Source organism: Haliotis rubra, unplaced genomic scaffold (assembly GCF_003918875.1).
Source record: "Haliotis rubra isolate DU_JTF1 unplaced genomic scaffold, ASM391887v1 Scf130, whole genome shotgun sequence".
Classification (NCBI taxonomy): domain Eukaryota; kingdom Metazoa; phylum Mollusca; class Gastropoda; order Lepetellida; family Haliotidae; genus Haliotis; species Haliotis rubra.
In genome coordinates this window covers 1,451,052-1,469,358 of record NW_025765226.1, presented here as the reverse complement: position 1 = coordinate 1,469,358, position 18,307 = coordinate 1,451,052, and the positions used below count along the sequence as shown (strand labels likewise).

Sequence of the window (18,307 nt, the reverse complement as noted above, 5' to 3'; positions counted from 1 at the left end):
AGATGTTGCAACTTGCAATGTATTTGAAGAAAACTTGGTTGTGGAAATAATTAAAACATTTGACACTATGTAAATTGTTTCTTTTTCCTGTTTCACCCGGAGTATGGGCGAAACCATTTAGAAGGCTCTATCCGCAGTAGTGTCAAAACACTACGCAAGGGTAATGAGTGCATATTTAACGCGTTCAATTTTAAATGACATTTAGCAGTGTTCAACCAACTATAATCACTTCCAAAATGTAAACACAATAGGATTATCTCCTCAGTAAACCTACGAACAGAGGTACAAAGAAGCTGCGTATCTGCATAAATTACGCAAATATGTATGTGAAAACTCAATTCATATTGAGTCGATTGCGTACAAGTACGCTTGAATTTTTGTAAATGCTCAGTAAATTGTATCTTACATGGGCACACACAAAATACAGTGTACTCTGTCAATACCGGCATCACTCGGGACCAAATAAAAATGCCGATTTTGACAGTGCCGGTTTAGGCAGGTTGCAAGTTCGCTTATGACGCCAGCGTACTGTCACTTTAGCATTAACATGTGTGAATAAGAAACAAGGCAGTGTCTGAATGCACATTCATGTTTATTCATTCAAATAAAAACAAGGTATATTTTGTTACTTTGTGAAAAGGTCACTGATCTTACTTTGTATTTTGTGTGCCGATGCCTAATTGAACTTTTGAAAGGTTTCTTTCCCTGTAAGTTATCAACTTTGTGAATACGTCTATTTCTTCTCCCAAGTTTTCCGTGATCAGAGTTAGTGACTCGGTTGATTGTGTGTGTCATATGATTTTCTTCGATATATCAATCGCTGGTTCGTTTGGCCATGACCTGATTATTTACAGGTTGAAATGGTTCGAACATTGTTGAGGGCAGTGTAAAACAACAAACACATCTTGTTCACAGCGGAGCAAACTATCATCAACATGACATTAGACCACTAAACCTGGCCTAAAGGAACATATAGTCTTTCCAGGTTACAAGCTTCTGTACACATAGTGCATGCTATGAGCATTGTAAGACTTACTGAATATTACATTCAGGTTAACGATTTTCAATAGTATGATTGTATTGTAACCATGGATACACCATAGTACTCAGCATATTTGTTATATTGATTGAAGTCTGGGTTCAATTGATTTTCCCTTTTTTTCATTTGGACCTGATTATTGTGGACATGTTTGCCAAGTAGTAGAATTAAACTGATTCACTTGTATACACATGGGGCTGTCTTCTATTTTGGAATCTCAGTAGCTCATTGCAAACATGGCTCCGGGGCTGTCTTTGTTCTGGATATCACCCTCTGTGTAGTCATGGGCAGTATTCAGCACTTGTGGAAAAGGCAGAGCAATAACGATCAGGTGGTTAATGATACTTTCTGAGAACTGATCCGTCGTGTGACCACACTCAATGTCTGACCCTACTCACTGGGTAACCCAAGTCTGTGAATGACCAGACTAATTGTCTAACCCAACTGTGTGACCCCACTCAGTGTCTGACTCCACTTATTATGTGATCCCACTCAGTGTCTGACCCTGCCCATTATGTGACCCCACTCCTGACCTCAGTGTCTGACCAGTGTCCACTTATTATGTGACCCCACTCAGTGTCTGTGTCTACTTAGTGTCTGACTCCACCCCACTCAGTGTCTGCCCACTTATTATGTGACCCCCACTCAGTGTCTGACTCCACTTATTATGTGACCCCACTCAGTGTCTGATCCCCCAGTGTCTGCTCATTATGTGACCCCCAGTGTCTGACCCTGTGTCTGCTCATTGTCTGACCTAACTGTGTGACCCCACTGACCCATTATGTGACCCCACTCAGTGTCTGACCCCACTCCATTATGACCCTGCTCATTATGTGACCCCACTCAGTGTCTGACCCCTGCTCATTATCTGACTCAGTGTCCCACTCAGTGTCTGACCCACTGATGATCCCACTCATTGTCTTGACCCCACTCAGTGTCTGTCTGATCCTGCTCATTATGTGACCCCACTCAGTGTCTGACTCCACTTATTATGTGACCCGCTCAGTGTCTGACCCTACTCATTATGTGACCCCACTCATTGTCTGACCCAACTGTGTGTGACCCCAGTCATTGGCTGACCCCATGCAGTGTCTGACCCAAAAGTGTTAGTCTACCCGACTTACTGTAAGACCAGATTAACTGCTCTTACTGGCCTTACTGTGTCCTGATCACATAGGCCATGTATTTTTGAACGTTGTATTCTTATGAAGGCATTATTGGTTCAAATCATTCAGATTTTAAAGTCAGTTTTCAGTTGAATAAGAAAATATCTAAATATCATAGTTGACATTGTTGTCAAGTGGTTATCTTTGTTGATGTTTTCAAATGTCAACAACATATCCAGAAGATATATGTTTTTAAATCTTTCCATTGAGGTGTTTGTTGATTAAGTAGGTTTTCAATACTGTCAGTAGATCATCATACCCCCAGAAATAAGAAAGAAGGAAGTAGAATGGGTAAGTCTTTGGCAGTTACCATGGTTACACAGCCAATTCCAATTAATGACCTGATCAACTATTTGTCAAGAGCCATCCTCTGTCTTTGAAAAGGTAAAAAATAGGAAATAACTTATCAAGATCAATAATTCTATGCTGACTTGATGTCAAGGCTATCTTGAAATGCTGGCAATAAATAATGCAAGACAAGGACTATTTTAGTATGTACCCACTGCTTGCATCCGGTATGCAAGGCTAAACCGGGACCTGGGACATGTGGACTGACGGCGGCCTCTGTACTGTTCGTCTCGATGATTGCATATGTAGGTGTTTTTCTTTTTTCTTTTACACTAATTTTGCTCTTTCCTCTTGAATTCATGGAATATGCCCCCTGTACCCCAAAGATGTCTCATTGGGAGCAGTTGGTCAAAATGGTCACTGCATAGCATGTTTGGATGGAGAACTGATGGTTCAACTTGTCCGATTGGGCATCTGTTTTAAACATGATCAGCAGCTGGATATACTTGTCAAAGCCAGGCTCTATGTAAACATGCAGTACCTTTAGGTTTTGTTTCATTAATTTACTGCCACATTTATTTGTCTTTGGACTGATTTTAAGCTCTATTTCATTGAATTTGAAATGTAAATGCTTGGTATTTTACAGTCAGTGTTGTGCTTCAGGTTGTATGCATTTATGATTAGTCAGCAGAATGAAGATGTATATAAACATTTGGTTCAGTATGGATGCTTTAAGAAGCTCTTGATGTGTGTATATATTGTCAGCCAGTAACAGAGCTGCTCATGTCATGGAAAGGTCCTGTGTTTCGTTGTGCAGATGCTTCAGTTGGAACGCCATCTTCAAGATGGCAGTCTTCGTATTGAGCCTATTTGTCATCATCAATCATTCATGCAGTGTCGGTTCTAATTTACCTTGTGTGCAGGCTGGATGTTTTTAAAATGCATACAGAATGACATTTATTGATTCGGAAAATCAAAAAGGAATCACAAACCACTGCAGTGTTCTGCAGCATTTTATTGTATGTTTATATTTTGAGTAAATATACTACTGAAGACATATCGTTTGTCATATTCATCAAAATCCTCAATGAGTAGTAATTATTTGTCACGAAAATGTTGTGGTTCCGATTACACCTCTTTAGGGTAGTTACACGTAGGATTTTATTTTTTACATTTTTTTTAGAAGTTAAGTACAAACTAATAACACATTTATCAATTTGTAATTGTTTATTCAATCAAGCTTGCCGCCATCATGTGGACTTTCCCTATCAAAAAGGCCGATGTCAGTCGGTGACGGGGAAAAACAATGGTATCTGAAATCTTATTTTATTCATACCGCCTAAAAAAGATAGGGTAGGCACCAGAATTCAAGGGTCGGTCGGGTAATTGGAACCACAGCATTTTTTTTAGGCCTAAATGTCTTGTGCTGGGACCATATCCTGCTATATCATGGTAAACAATGGAAAATAATCAGGTTATGGTAAGCAATAATGTCTGAACCAGGCACTCCAGTTGCTGGAAAATATGATTCTTTATGAAGTCATCTGATAAAGCATTGACACATAATCAGCCATCACATCATTTATTCAACAATCTATTTTGAAAATGACTGACCGTATCTGACAAAACCAGTTCGAAACCAGTTTTACAAGTCTTGCTGATTGTACTACCGAGTCAGCTGTGATGGAATTAATATCGGATATGGAGCCTTTGTGTGCCATGAATGTTTAATCAGTGTCCTTTGGAATGCTGGGTTAGAGGATCTCTATGTAGAAAGAAAGTACATTTGACTCATGACATGCTGGGGCGGGTGGGATAGCCTAATGGTCAAAGTGTCCGCTCGTCACGCCGAAGACCCAGGTTCGATTCCTATGTGGGTACAATGTCGGAAGCCCATTTATGGTGTCCCCCGCCGTGATATACCTGGAATATTGCTAAAAGCGGTGTAAAACCATACTCTCTCATGACATGCTGAGTTAGTACTTACTTACTAAGGATGAATTCCCTCCCTTGGTTGTTCCTGAATCCGCTGAAAGCAGGTTTTGATCATAGATTCATCCATTTCTTGATCCTTGATAATGTGATTAAACAACTGTTGCTGATCCGGGTGGGTATCTGCTGATTATCAAGGTTATGGCCTAATCCGTCGAACGTTGAACAGCCAGCAGTGCCGATCCGTCGAATCATGCTTGAGTGGTTCTGTCCTAATCGGTCGAATTTCAGACTGTGTTAACACACTGGGAGAGTCTAAGTTCATTAATTAAGGGGTCAGCTTGTATTGGGCTAAAAACCCTGACCCTGATGCATCGCTCTGCCTGTTCTGTAGAAACACAGATGAAGACGAGTTCCATGTCCTCCTTGTAGGTCCTAGGTATGAGGAGAGCAGACAAAAGTATCTACCAGAATATTATACAAAGCACCCATTTTTGTGTTAAGTTTGTAGGACCACTAGCCAACCAAAATGATAAACTTACTTTATGTTAAGCAATTTTTATAACAAAGATATTTGAGATTAGAGAGACTCCTAATTTTAATCCCTACCGTGCGACTTTGTATACCTTACATTATTACACTCCCAGGTTTATGCACTAAGTCTAAATTACTACTCGAGAAGTTTGAACATCACAAACTATATATTTCTCCTTATGAATGCATTTTATTTAATGCATCAATTTCAATTTTGTACAAAAGTAAAAAAATATAGAGAATCTAAACCTACATTTAATGCATCAATTTCTCATTGTATCATATGAGTAGGCAAAGATATACATGTATACTGTAGAAAAGTACAAAAATATAGAGAGTCAAACCATCCAACACCCCTTGCATATTTGTTTTTTGGTATGATCCAATGTTTTGATAACTAATTCATAGCTAAGATCACAGTGCTGATCCGTAGAATGCATTTTACTACTCTGAAATCAGAAATTTGATGGATCGGTACGCGACCATTATCAATCCACTTGTTGTAAATATGATCCATGATTTGTGGGCACCATACCATGGTGCCAGGGTGGAAGTACTTAGATAAGTAGTCAAGCTGTGCCTTTTGAAGATTTGGTTTCTATATTTTTGTAATTCATTATGTTTCAATAATGACAATTTATTACTGGACTGAGAATAGGGTGGTGCTCGTTTCTGGATAGAGGTAAGTCTTGTGGTATACTGGTACCTCTTGATGATTTGTGACAGCCTCAGTGGTGTAGTGGTTAGAGCATCCGCCCGGAGAGCGGAAGGTCGCGGGTTCGATCCCCGACCGCGTCATACCAAAAGACGTTAAAATATGGTACTTGTTGGTTCCTGCCTGGCGCTCGGCATTAATGGGTACAACAAGGACTGGTCGGCTCGGAGTCAGTATAATGTGTCTGAGTGGGGTATTCATGCTTCACTGCGGCATGGTATCTCAGTGGGCTAGCACTATAAAACCAGCTTAAGTCTGGGCTAGTACAAGCAGCCGCACATACACATACACACGCATGCACGTCGTCATATGGGCGAAATGTTCTCAAGCACGACGTAAAACCCAATTTCACCTCACCCAACCTGACCTCACCTTGATGATTTGTGATATTAAAAATGCTCAACAGCATTATTGTTTTCTTCACTGAACAGAAGTTATCCAATGGCAGGGAACCAAATGTAGGGTATAAGAAGCCAGACTCCATTTCTGAATTGTAGCAGACTTAGAAATATGTCATATCCTGAGGACTCTTGTTTTATTCCTTATTAAAGGATACTATGTTTTGTGACCCACCATCCCACCCCAAATACTTAATTGTGATGTGTTGAGCTAGTCAGAACTAATTCTTGTAAGAAAAGGGGGGCGATGGGTTAGCCTAGTAGTAAAGCGTGCGCTCATCATGCCGAAGACCTGAGTTCGATTCCCCACATTTCAGTCCCCCGCCGTGATATTGCTGAAATATTGCTAAAAGTGGCGTAAAACTAAACACACTTACTCACTCACTCACTCAGTAAGAAAACAGTAGATCTGATTTTTGTGGTTCAGATGCATACATTGTATCAAATCTCAGCTGTACAACAAATCTCAGCTGTAAAACAACTTTACCTCCATATGTTAATGCATTACCTACAATAACGATCCTATGTTTTTTTTAGAGAACCAATATTATGAGTAAAGCTGATATTATTTACTTTAATGGCTGTAAAAAATCTAGCAAGGAGAAAACTTGCAGGCCTGTTACACTGGGAAATTAAGATGTTTATTTAGTAAACAAGTAAACAGTTTGGTAACTGCTCTCTCTTATTTGAAGTTTTGTTGTTTGTTAATTTCTAGCACATTGCTTTGTTGTCCTGTATTGTTTGTTTGTTAGACATACACATCTTGTGTATTGATTAGCTGGGTAATAGACTGTAATAAACATTGATCCCAATACTAAGCTATGCACTCCAATGGGTTTGATGTGTTTATTGATGCAGTTGAATAGTGGCTTTCTTTTGTTGTAGGTCGAGACAACTCCCGGCATCTAACAGCTGAGGTAGGTGTTTCTTTATAGCCGACAGGCAACCATGAGTTGACTTTCCAGGAAAACTTGCTTGTTGAAAGATGTGACCAAGTGGATTGGTGGTCTGGCTTGGTGACTTTGTTATTGGCTTGTCAAAGTACCCTCATGGTTTGTTGTTCGTGATATCGATCACTGGATTGTCTGGTCCAGACTTTAATATAAGGCTGTCATGTAGCTGGGATATTGCCAATGTATATGTGTATATAGCATCTAAAAATAAACACAAGGTAACTTGTCATTTTAGTTCAGTATATTTTTTATGTAGCACCAGTACCATCTTTTCAAAACTGTTTCTGAAGCCTTAAGAAAAGGTATGTGATTCTGATTAGATTTATAAGATGAACCAAAAAGGTTTTTGTAGTACTTCACTTACACTGAACTAAATGTCCATCAGTGATGTTGTGTGTCAGTTTACCTTCATGTGACATGAAACTTTATTTTTCAGGAGGTAAATAGAAATGCTGAAGAACTTATTACAGAAGAAGAAAAAGAAAAAAGGAAAGCAGAGAAGCGGAAAGCGAAAAAGAAAGTATGTTCACCATGTTGCAAGTTATGCAGGAACACTTGCTGAAACCAGCATGTATTGGGAAAGTCATTTATAGGAGACCCGTGAAGGTCCGGGTTAGAATATTGATCTTCAGTAACCCATGCTTGTCGTAAGAGGCGACTAATGGGATCGGGTGGTCAGGCTCGCTGACTTGGTTGACACATGTCATCGGTTCCCAATTGCACAGATCGATGCTCATGCTGTTGATCACTGGATTGTCTGGTCCAGATCTATTATTTACAGACCGCCGCCATATAGCTGGAATATTGCTGAGTGAGGCATAAAACTAAACTCACTTGCTCACTCCTTTATAGGAAGGGGTTGGCCCTAGGAGTCTTAAACTTAATTTGCATCTTCATTCCCTGTTCTAAGTCTCTAGTCAAAGATATGTGCACACAGCATGTGTTTTAAAGTTAAACAGCCCCCATACATTGTACTGTGGAAAATAATAGTGTATTTCATATCCTGTTTGCAGAGAAGACGGGAGAGGAAGAAGCTGGAAAAACAGGACCAGAAGGTACAGTTGGCATGGATGACTGTAAATTTCTGTACTTGGGAGTCCCTTGTTCAGTAGTTATTTAAGCTTGAAAAGCAACACCTGCCAAACTGGAAACACCCTTTCTTTACTACTGACAAGCAGTTAATTCACTGGGCAGTTTTCTTTGAGTGGCATTTTATAGGTTCTGAAGTACAATATAGACAAACTTTATAACAACTTCTTCTATTTTGTGAGTGTGATGTTCCGATACAGATTCTTGTACTGTTGTCAGGCAGGAATGTAACATGAAGTGGACAGGATGTATATATGCTGAATGTAACAAAGAAAACAACATGATAGTTCTCAGTTTGTCTCAAGTCTGTCTCACAGACCCTGAACCACACTATTTTCCTCACTGCCAAGCTCTCTCTGCAGTGCTAAAGCCCAAAATAAAGTCTAGATTTCCTCAGGTTCTGAATCTCTGGTCTCCCTGGGTCTCCTTTTCAATTTAAATGGGCTTGTTTGTTACTATCAAAATTATATATATTCAGAGACTAAGCCTTAGTCTAAGTGTGTCTCTCTGAAACCCATTTCTGGTGTCCCCCGCTGTGATATTGCTGGAATATTGCTAAAAGCGGCGTAAAACTATACTCACTCACTCACTCTGTTTGTTTAGAGGTAGCGAGAAGTTAGATCTGATATTATTGAGAACGAGTCTCTCCTGATTCATAAGTAAGGCATAGTTGTCTCCCCTTGAGTTAGAGGACCTGTTGCATTGTTACTGTTCTTGCAGGATGAGAAGCCAAAGAGGGAGAAATCCGGTGAGAAGGGGAGGAGGTCAGACAAAAAGTGAGTTTCTAAAACCATCAACAGCTGCTGTATTGGATATAATCAATCATCTTCTTATCAATAATGTTCTGTTTATAAAAAATATGTTTATACTTGAAATTAATTTATTGGTTTCAATTGTAACCATGGTAATGATTCATTTCAGAGGTCACAGTGGATCATCTTCCGAAGCAGAAGAAGCTGTAAGTTCTCACACTAATTCCTGTTTATTGTCACACTATTGCAGTTATAATCCATTGATTGATACCATTGTGACATTGACTTGGGTGTCTGCATTGCTTTCATTTGGGCATTGTCAGCTTGCTGACATCAGCCGATGTTTACACACATGCAGTGTAGTTTTTTTTGATCTTATTGAATTTTGGTGAGAAGTCCTATCATTTTGTACATTTCGCAATATTCGTGTTTGGTGTCAGAGTAGAAAATATGTCTGAAAGTTTTATGGTTGCATTGATGGCATGAAAGTATTTTTAGCAATTGTTTGTCAGATTAGAGTCATTTGTATTAAATGGGAAGATTAAACCCCAAGCTAACATAAATCAACCAATGGGTGACAAGGAAAGTCATATCTTCTAGGATATATCTGCCAGCTTCTATGTCATATCACCAAGTAATATCTCCCAGGATATATCTCTTATCTCCTCAGTAATATCTCCCAAGATATATTTCCTATCTCAGTAATATCTCCCAGGATATATCTCCTATCTCCTAAGTAATGTCTCCCAGGATATATCTCCTATCTCCTAAGTAATATCTCCCAGGATAAAGCTCTTATCTTCTCAGTAACATCTCCCAGGATAATCTCCTATTTCAGTAATATCTCCCAGCATATATCTCCTATCTCCTCAGTAATATCTCCCAGCATATATCTCCTATCTCCTCAGTAATATCATCCACGAGTTCTTACATAAGCAGTATCTCCTGTGGGAGTCAGATTGGGATCATCTTCTTTTTGTTTTATGTCAGAGAAGTTGGTTGTCATGGTGATGTACCCGTTCATTTTCGTTTTCAGGGTTTTGACCCCAATTCTGCATTTTTCACAAAAGTTGTAAATAAAAAGAAGAAAGGTCAGACTACAACAGAAACATCACAGACAGGGAGAAAAGATAAAACAAAAGACAAGCAACAGTCCGGTGCTAAGAGTGAAGAAGAGGTAATTAGATGCATTTTGTAGTTGAACAAATTTCAGATTAAAATATTACAATTTACTAAAAAGAATTGAATACAAGAGGATTATAGTGAATGGATAAGATGTGATATGGGCCCTTTAAGGTTCATGGATTATGTAAACAACACTGAATGTAGGGAAAAGATTGAAAGGGGGTTAAAATGTCTGTTTTAAAGGTTTTCAGGGAGTGTTATTTCCATTATTTGAATATGAGCAAACGTTTTTAAAGAGACATAACATAACATAACTGATATGTGATGGTTTTTCTTCAGGTGGAAGATTTAGATCCAATAGTACTGCGGAGTCGACAGTTAGCAAGTGAGTGTTGCGTGGTAAAACCACAGCTGTCTCTTTATGAAGGGGCCATCAGTATTTAAATGGTTAACTCAGTCAGTGAAGCTGATTTCTGTCATCCCAAGCTGTGAAGTAAATGTGACAAAAGTAGGCATAAAATCTTATTCTACCATGACTTCAGTAAATACTGGATTCTGATTGGTTAGAAAAAGCTTTCAAATGAAAAGAGTCATTTTGAAGATTTAAGAGGTTGATCTCCCCCACCTAAGCCTAATGTATGACCTAATCTTAGTTCTCTCATCTGCATATTGTCCCATTTTTGGGACGGTACTTTGGCGGAAAATTGAGTATTGAAAAAATGCAAACCATTTTCGTTTTATTTTTAACACTTTCTAATGAACTTACATAGTTAAAATAGGGACCAATGAAAAAGTCATCTTACCGCACACTTTGCCGAATTGGCAGGGGACCCGCCTTGTCACTGGAAGTGGCCATGCTTAAAGAACTTAAACTCTACAAGTAATGTGAATGGTTCAACCACTAAACAATGTACTCAGCTTCATTCACATCTAAACTGCAGGTTTCTATCTTCAACAATAGGAGAGAAATGCTTTTTGAAGTACCCGTCCCAAAAAGGGGACAATATGCATAAATGGATTAACAGACTTTTTCCAGTGAAAGTATAAATAATATATTGAGTATAAATAAAAAACCAAAAAGAACGAAGAAGTTTTTGGTTGTCCTCAGCAAAGGGAGGTAACTCATCGTGGCATTGAACACGGTAACGGACAAAAGTTGTCTAATACGGACTGCTTTACAATCCGGACAAATGAGTCGGTCTCAGATTCCACTGTGCAAAATATGCAACATTATTTTACTCCAACACAATGTGTAAAAAGTATTATTTGTTCTTGTGAAGTATATCTCCACATTTCACACAACCGATTTTGTGTGTGTTTGTAACTTCAATAGTCACACCACTAATATAAACACTTTTCTGTTTCAGTAAGAGGAAATGAAATGGCCCAGTTAGGTCACTACATCCCAGCCATTGAACTTTTTACAGAAGCTATCAATTTAGACCCTAGAGATTTTAGGTAAGTTGTGTTATGGATGGACATTGATTACTCTGAGCCATTCTTCCTTCTATACAGGGGCGGTGGGGTAGCCTAATGGTTAAAGCATTCGCAGATCATGCCGAAGGCCCATGTTTGATATCCACATGGGTACAATGTCTGAAGCCCATTACTGTTGTCTCCCGCCATGATATTGCTGGAATATTGCTAAAAGCCGCGTAAAACATACTCACTCACTCCTTCAATATAGGAGTCAACACTGGATATGATTAGCTATTCTGCACATTTAGGCTACATTTGTGACAGAAAGTTCTCAAGATGAAATGTACAGACACATCAAAGTCAAAATGTTCTGATCCCTCTTGAGGTAAAGGAAACTCTCTTTCTCTAGAAGAGATTCCCTGAACAAACTGTCTGTACTGTACGTCACACAGTTCCATTGTTATGACCTAGAGTATATGAATATACACAGTAAAGAAATACACTAATGAACCTAGTCTCCTCGTCAAGGTACATTTTGTATGTTCCACATTTGTTTCCATTCTCTTCCCACAGAGGTTACTTGTCATATCTTCCTATGAACCTCTGTTCTAATACGGTCATATTTCCCGGTTCTCGTAAAATCCCCTAGCGGCAGAAAATCGCAACACGAATTATCTCCCTTCTTTCTGTCCAATCAGAACACGTGTTACATCAACTTGACTAATACAAGCAAATGTTGGGTCACAAATATCCCTCCTCTGCCAGGAACTTGTGTTGATGTGATATACAAGACATTTAATGGCTAGCTTATCCGTTGTCAACGAGGGCGATGGAGATGCCATTGATCCACCATTTACATGACCGAGTTCTGTCTATAAGAAACATTTACGCATCGCGCAGGGAAAGAGGTTCTAGTTTTCTCGAAGCATACGGAAATAACCGAGGCCTTGCGAATGATCACTTTTGAAACAACGTCGCTGATTGCACAACTAAATCTGATTGCAACCAATCACGAATCCTGAACACTCGCACCATGAAAGGGCCGTATTAGAACAGAGGTTCGTAGGAAGAAATGACAAGTAACCTCTGTGGGAAGAGAATGATTTGTTTCTTGACTGTCTGGATTTGGATTGTCAGGTCAAGACTAGATTATTTACTGGCTGCTGTCATGTGGCTGAAATATTGCTTAGTTAGGTGTTAAACAATCAGCATACGATGATGACTAGTTTTATGGATAACATAATGTCAAGCAAGTCAATGGTACAAGAACCTATATTGAAATGTTTCACTTATAAGATATTAGAAGTTGCTGTTCATAAAATATGTCATTATTGTACATCCCAACTTGTAAAATGTCACACAAAGAAGTAAACATGTATAATTTTCTAAAACTAGGGTGTGCATTATGTAGTTATGCAGACTATTTTGTGGAATGTGAACTTAAATGGAGAAAGGGAGGTAACAGCAATCACATGAAGTGCAGACCACTATAAAATTTAGCTTTGAAATATGAATGTGCAGTATTAAGAAATTATGTTCTTGTTCTGTGACAGTTCTGGGATTTATGTTTATGTTTATAGATTTTTGTGAACTTTTTTGTCAATGAAAGATGAAGTAGTAGTTGAAACGTTAAAATGTCAGACTGATATTTTGTATGTTATCTTGATCAAATGAATGGTTTACTTTTCAGATTTTTTGGAAACAGATCCTACTGTTATGATCGAATACACCAATATGAAAAGTAAGTTCATTGTAGTCATTCAGACATTTTTGAAATTGTTTAATTGATATTGAAATTGTGAAATTGAAACTTAAAACAGTTTAGTGCAGACATACAGGATTGACACCAAAACTCATCATTCTTTCATATGTTTTCAGAGCTTTACGTGATGCTGAAAAAGCCATCGTTCTTGCAAAGGACTGGGCAAAAGGTTATTTTAGGAAAGGAAGGGCTCTGGCAGGGCTCAAGGTGTGTATAGGTTTCAGAAAGTTGACAGTCCTGTACAATATTTTATCAAATGGTTGAAATTCATATCGCCTTTCATATTTCTTTCTTTAACCTATCCTTTCAGGGGATCTCAATGTCAGGAGTATTTGAGTTTCTGTTCTAATACACTCACCACCGGAGTACTGGTAATTTCTTGATAAAGATGAAGAAAAGAAAGTATCGTGATGCTTAAGAAACTGTTTAATGTTTGTTGGTAGTTTAAATTCTTTTTAGCAATATATGTAATACTGGACTTTTGCCAAAGAACATACTTCTAGTTAAAGAAAATATCATAGTTACCAGGTATACAAAATTTGATTTAGTTGTAGTTTTACAAAATGATCATGATGATATATCGTTGTAGTTATCCCAAATGACATTTGGCTGTAGCTCTACAAAGTGACAGACCCGTGAAGGTTCGGGTTAGAATATTGATCTTCAGTAACCCATGCTTGTCGTAAGAGGCGACTAACGGGATTGGGTGGTCAGGCTCGCTGACTTGGTTGACACATGTCATCGGTTCCCATTTGCGCAGATCGATGCTCATGCTGTTGATTACTGGATTGTCTGGTCCCGACTCGATTATTTACAGACCGCCGCCATATAGCTGGAATATTGCTGAGTGCGGCGTAAAACTAAACTCACTCACTCCTCAGAGCTGAACATGTGAATGTAGGTCAAGGATCTCTTTAGTTTGTTGGAATAACTGTTGACAGGAATATCAGTGTTCATAATATTTTGGGTTCTTTTTCCAGCTTTTCCCTGAAGCAGAAAAAGCGTTTATGCAGGTGCTAAAACTAGATAAAAACTGTGATGATGCTGTACAGGAGCTGTTGCGAGTTCGAACCTACCAGCTTACAGTGAGTACAGCGTTTACTCTGTCCTGACATATTCAATTAATATATATTGCTGGGTATAGGGTGAGCTTTTTGTTACCTAAGATAAGAGGAGTTTGAAGGGGGATGCCTCATGCACGAAGAAGATCTCACTATTTTTTTTGTAGCTGCATCACTTTAAGGTTCGATTGGTGATGCCGAAGTGTATGCACTGATGATTGCTTCATTAGGGTTAGTGTTGGGAATTGGCTGAACTCTCACAATTGATGATTGCTTCATTAGGGTTAGTGTTGGGAATTGGCTGAAATCTCACAATTGATGATTGCTTCATTAGGGTTAGTGTTGGGAATTGGCTGAAATCTCACAATTGATGATTGCTTCATTATCAACGAGCAATCACCGAAAGAAATTGGTTAGCATCATTTTTCAGATTTTCCTATTCAGGTTGTTCTCTGTGGGTTTTTTTATTTTTATTTTTTTGGGGTGTTTTTGTTATATATTTTTTAGTTAAAATGATGCAACTTGCTACTTTAAAGTGATGGCTAATATATCATGAAAACAAACTTCCTGGAGTCTTCAAGAAATATTCAGTCATGACTTTTCAGTAAGTGAAGTGAGTTTTCTAAGAATTGAACACGTTTTTTGTCTATGACAACTCCTATGATATGTTGCATCTCCAAGTGTTTCAAACACTAAAACAGTAGTTCCAAAATTGTTTGTGTTTGATTATGAGAAAATGTGATCAATTGCTTGGTCATTTGGTCACTGCGACCAATGTTCGATTATGTCAATTAATCGGACCACCACTAATTAGGGTTGCTTAGCTGATGGGGTATAAAAGCTGGCACTTCTTTTGGAGGTTGTTCAGGGGTGTCGCCTTATACATTGGGTCGCTTTAAAGATGGCGATAAACTAAGCCATCTATTTGGGGTAACAAAAGTCTGAATGGTTTAGTAAACTCAGCAAATAGTCAGGGTAGTTGTTACGTATGTTTCCACCTATGGTCTCACAGCAAGGGCCATTGCTAATTACTGGTACATCCATGGCCACAAAGACATCAGACTCATGGCATGCTTATGTTCTCAAGCGTGACTGCAGGACAACTCAGCATCATGATGTCATACAGTATCTCATGGCACAAGCTTGTTGTCCCCCTCCGCAACGCGGAACGGGGGACTATGTATTCAACGGCGTCCGTATGTCTCGATTCTTGTTAACGCGATATCTCATGAACTGTTGAAATAATGTTCAAATCTGTGTGGAACCTTTTTGGCTAGCAGTAAATTTATGTGTCAGTTTATTTGTTTATATAAGGACCTGAAGAGTTAAGTAATCTCCTGCAGCTTCTGAAGACTGTGGGTCCTGATAGCAGCCTGGCCATATTTCATACCCCTGACCTGAAAAGATACACATAGTATTCCCAATATATGATACTTACGACAGAGAGACACACTCAGTTAATAACTTAATCCGAAATTATCAGAATATTAGATCAGATATTATTGGACTGAGACATGACTTGAAATGATCTTGGGAATGTTTAGTTAGGATCAGTAAAGTTTGTAATAATATTACTTAGAGTAATGCGAAGAAAGTGGCCTGAGACTAAAGATCAGTAAGTGAGAGGCTCAAATTGTCTTAAAGGAAGCTACCAACATGTGTGGACTGGTCAACATATCCTGACATGTATTCCGCTTGTATCTTTCAGGAAATGGGTTTTTCACGACAACAAGCAGAAGCTTCAATAAAGAAACACGGCTCTGTCCAGACTGCATTAGACTCACTATTAGCAGGAGTTGGTAAGTGAACAGTCTGATGTAATGACAGACTAGGATATAGAGTTTGTGAACAGTCCATATTAAGCAGCCCCACTCAAATGTGATTGATCTCAATTTAGTGTTGTGTGACTAAGTTTTAGCAACAGTTTATACGGTATATAGCACTTTGATATAACCTCTATCCATCCCACTTTGTGAGGGTTTTTGCAAAAAAAATTTATGTCTGATGCGTCCTATGTTCAGCAGAAGGTGTTAGAGAATGAGGGGCGTTGGGGTAGTCTAGTGGTTAAAGCGTTGACTTGTCGCGCCGAAGACCCGGGTTCGAATCCCCACATGGGTACAATGAGTGAAGCCCATTTCTGGTGTTCCCCATTTCTGGTGTCCCCCACCGTGATATTGCTGGAATATTGCTAAAAGCGGCGTAAAACCAAACTCAGTCAGTCAGTCAGTGTTAGAGAATGAAGGATAATCCCTTTGATTGTTGATGGATGTATGGACTTAATTACAGTGGATGTTAACGTGTTCGTTCAAATGCGTATGTTTTGGTTAATATTACAAATAGAAACTTAATGATGTACAAATGTTTTTACTTATATTGTCATTGATCATGTTAATACTTTTGATACTGTAGCACAATGGTGGTCGTGAATATTATTGTTTAAGTTGCTATGATAATTTTGACATTCGGTCAACCACAGTACTTCTGTACTTTAATTATTTAACACCCTGTTAGTGCTATCATTCCCTATTTCAGCGGAAAACTCATTATCAGGAGAGGTTTATTTCTCTGATGAAGATGAGTTCATAACAACGTCCAGTTCCCGGTTACAGCCCTTTCAGCAGTCACAGCCTTCTGATATAAAAATGGAGTACGTTCAACTATCTGTCTATACGCATTACCAGCTCAGTCCTGTCTGACACATGAAGATTCGGCTTGGAATTGGTCTTCAGCAACCCATGCTTGTTGTAAGAGGCGACTAATGGGATTGGGTGGTCAGGCTCGCTGACATGGTTGACACGTGATTGTCATCGTATCCCAATTGCGTTGATCTATGCTCATGCTTTTGATCACTGGATTGTCTGGTCCAGACTTGATTATTTACAAACCGCTGCCATATAGCTGGAATATTGCTGAGTGTGATGTAAAGTTAAACTCACTCACTCAAACCTGTCTATACATATTACCAGCTCAAACCTGTCTTCATTACATATTATCTGCTTTAGCAAGTCTCCATTATGAGGTGCCATCTTAAAGCAGTCTTCATCATGTCAATCACTGGATCGTCTGTTCCAGACTAGTCTATTTACAGACCACCATCATAAAGCTGGGATATTGCTGAGTGTGGCATTAAACAACCAACTAACCAAACAAACAATAACTTCTGTATAATCAGTAGACAAAGCTTTCTTGAACAGTTATTTGTTTGAAGAAATTTTAAAATGTATCCCACCACACATTTTTAGAAAATTAAACAAATTTAGATGCATTACTAATAATTTCAAGGGAGTAATAGAAACACTGCTCATGTAATTTGCCAGTAGTGAGTCTTGGTGCTGACATGTTGTCTTGTTTTTGTTCACAGTTTCAATAATCCAGAGGGTCTCACTGCGTTGTGGGTTGGAAATGTTTTACCTCAGGTCACAGAAAAAAAATTGGTTCAAATGTTTCAAAAGTAAGTTTACATCTATTAACTTGGCATGTCTAATGATTTTCCATATTGCTGAAAGAAATAAGATGGCCTAGGAATGTTTGAGGCCTTTTGCTGTAATATATTATTGTAGCTATATAAAGTATATAGACGTTGACTTTTGACATAAGGGACCGTTCACAATTTATGGCAAGGGGGGATGATGATGATTTTTATGCAGAAGCATGTACAATGTGAATGACTCCCCTTAAAATTTACGCACAAAGTAAGTGACCCCCCTTTGCATAACATGTACAAAATCAATGGCCCCCCCAACCCCTTCCAATAATTTTTTAGCATAATCTTTTCATATTTTTAAGTACACAATTGCTGACAAACCCCCCACTCCCCAGAACAAAATGGGTGACCCCCCTTAAAATCATCATCACCCCCCTAGCCATAAATTATGAACGGTCCCTAAGCTATTCTTTCTTCATTTTGAACTTTACATAATGTTCAAGGGGTATTTTTGTACAGATATTAGGGATTTAATAGGATAGCTATTAAAATAATGATGAAAATTTTGTATGATTGAGTGATAACTCGTGAATAAAATGGAGTAAAGGAGACAGTTATTAACAGAAGATTGAGTAATCCCTCTAACCAAG

The 18,307-nt window shown here is 38.6% G+C and overlaps 1 protein-coding gene across 5 annotated transcripts in view; it reads left to right on the top strand.

Annotated features, from left to right (window-relative positions):
- The window catches only part of LOC124267283 (hsp70-Hsp90 organizing protein 3-like), a 51,306-nt gene that overhangs the window by 18,914 nt on the left and 14,085 nt on the right, over window positions 1-18,307 (top strand). For 4 of the 5 annotated variants that reach the window (XM_046702195.1, XM_046702196.1, XM_046702197.1 and 1 more), the window contains exons 6-19: window positions 6,958-6,989; window positions 7,462-7,545; window positions 8,039-8,080; window positions 8,835-8,890; window positions 9,036-9,072; window positions 9,903-10,043; window positions 10,331-10,376; window positions 11,359-11,449; window positions 13,101-13,151; window positions 13,289-13,379; window positions 14,153-14,257; window positions 15,942-16,032; window positions 16,766-16,880; window positions 17,595-17,684. In XM_046702195.1, the coding sequence (XP_046558151.1) occupies window positions 6,958-6,989; window positions 7,462-7,545; window positions 8,039-8,080; window positions 8,835-8,890; window positions 9,036-9,072; window positions 9,903-10,043; window positions 10,331-10,376; window positions 11,359-11,449; window positions 13,101-13,151; window positions 13,289-13,379; window positions 14,153-14,257; window positions 15,942-16,032; window positions 16,766-16,880; window positions 17,595-17,684 (1,072 nt within the window). Of the gene's footprint in view, window positions 1-2,726; window positions 2,799-6,957; window positions 6,990-7,461; window positions 7,546-8,038; window positions 8,081-8,834; window positions 8,891-9,035; window positions 9,073-9,902; window positions 10,044-10,330; window positions 10,377-11,358; window positions 11,450-13,100; window positions 13,152-13,288; window positions 13,380-14,152; window positions 14,258-15,941; window positions 16,033-16,765; window positions 16,881-17,594; window positions 17,685-18,307 lie in introns of those variants that run through there. The other variant, XM_046702199.1, reaches the window with a different exon arrangement.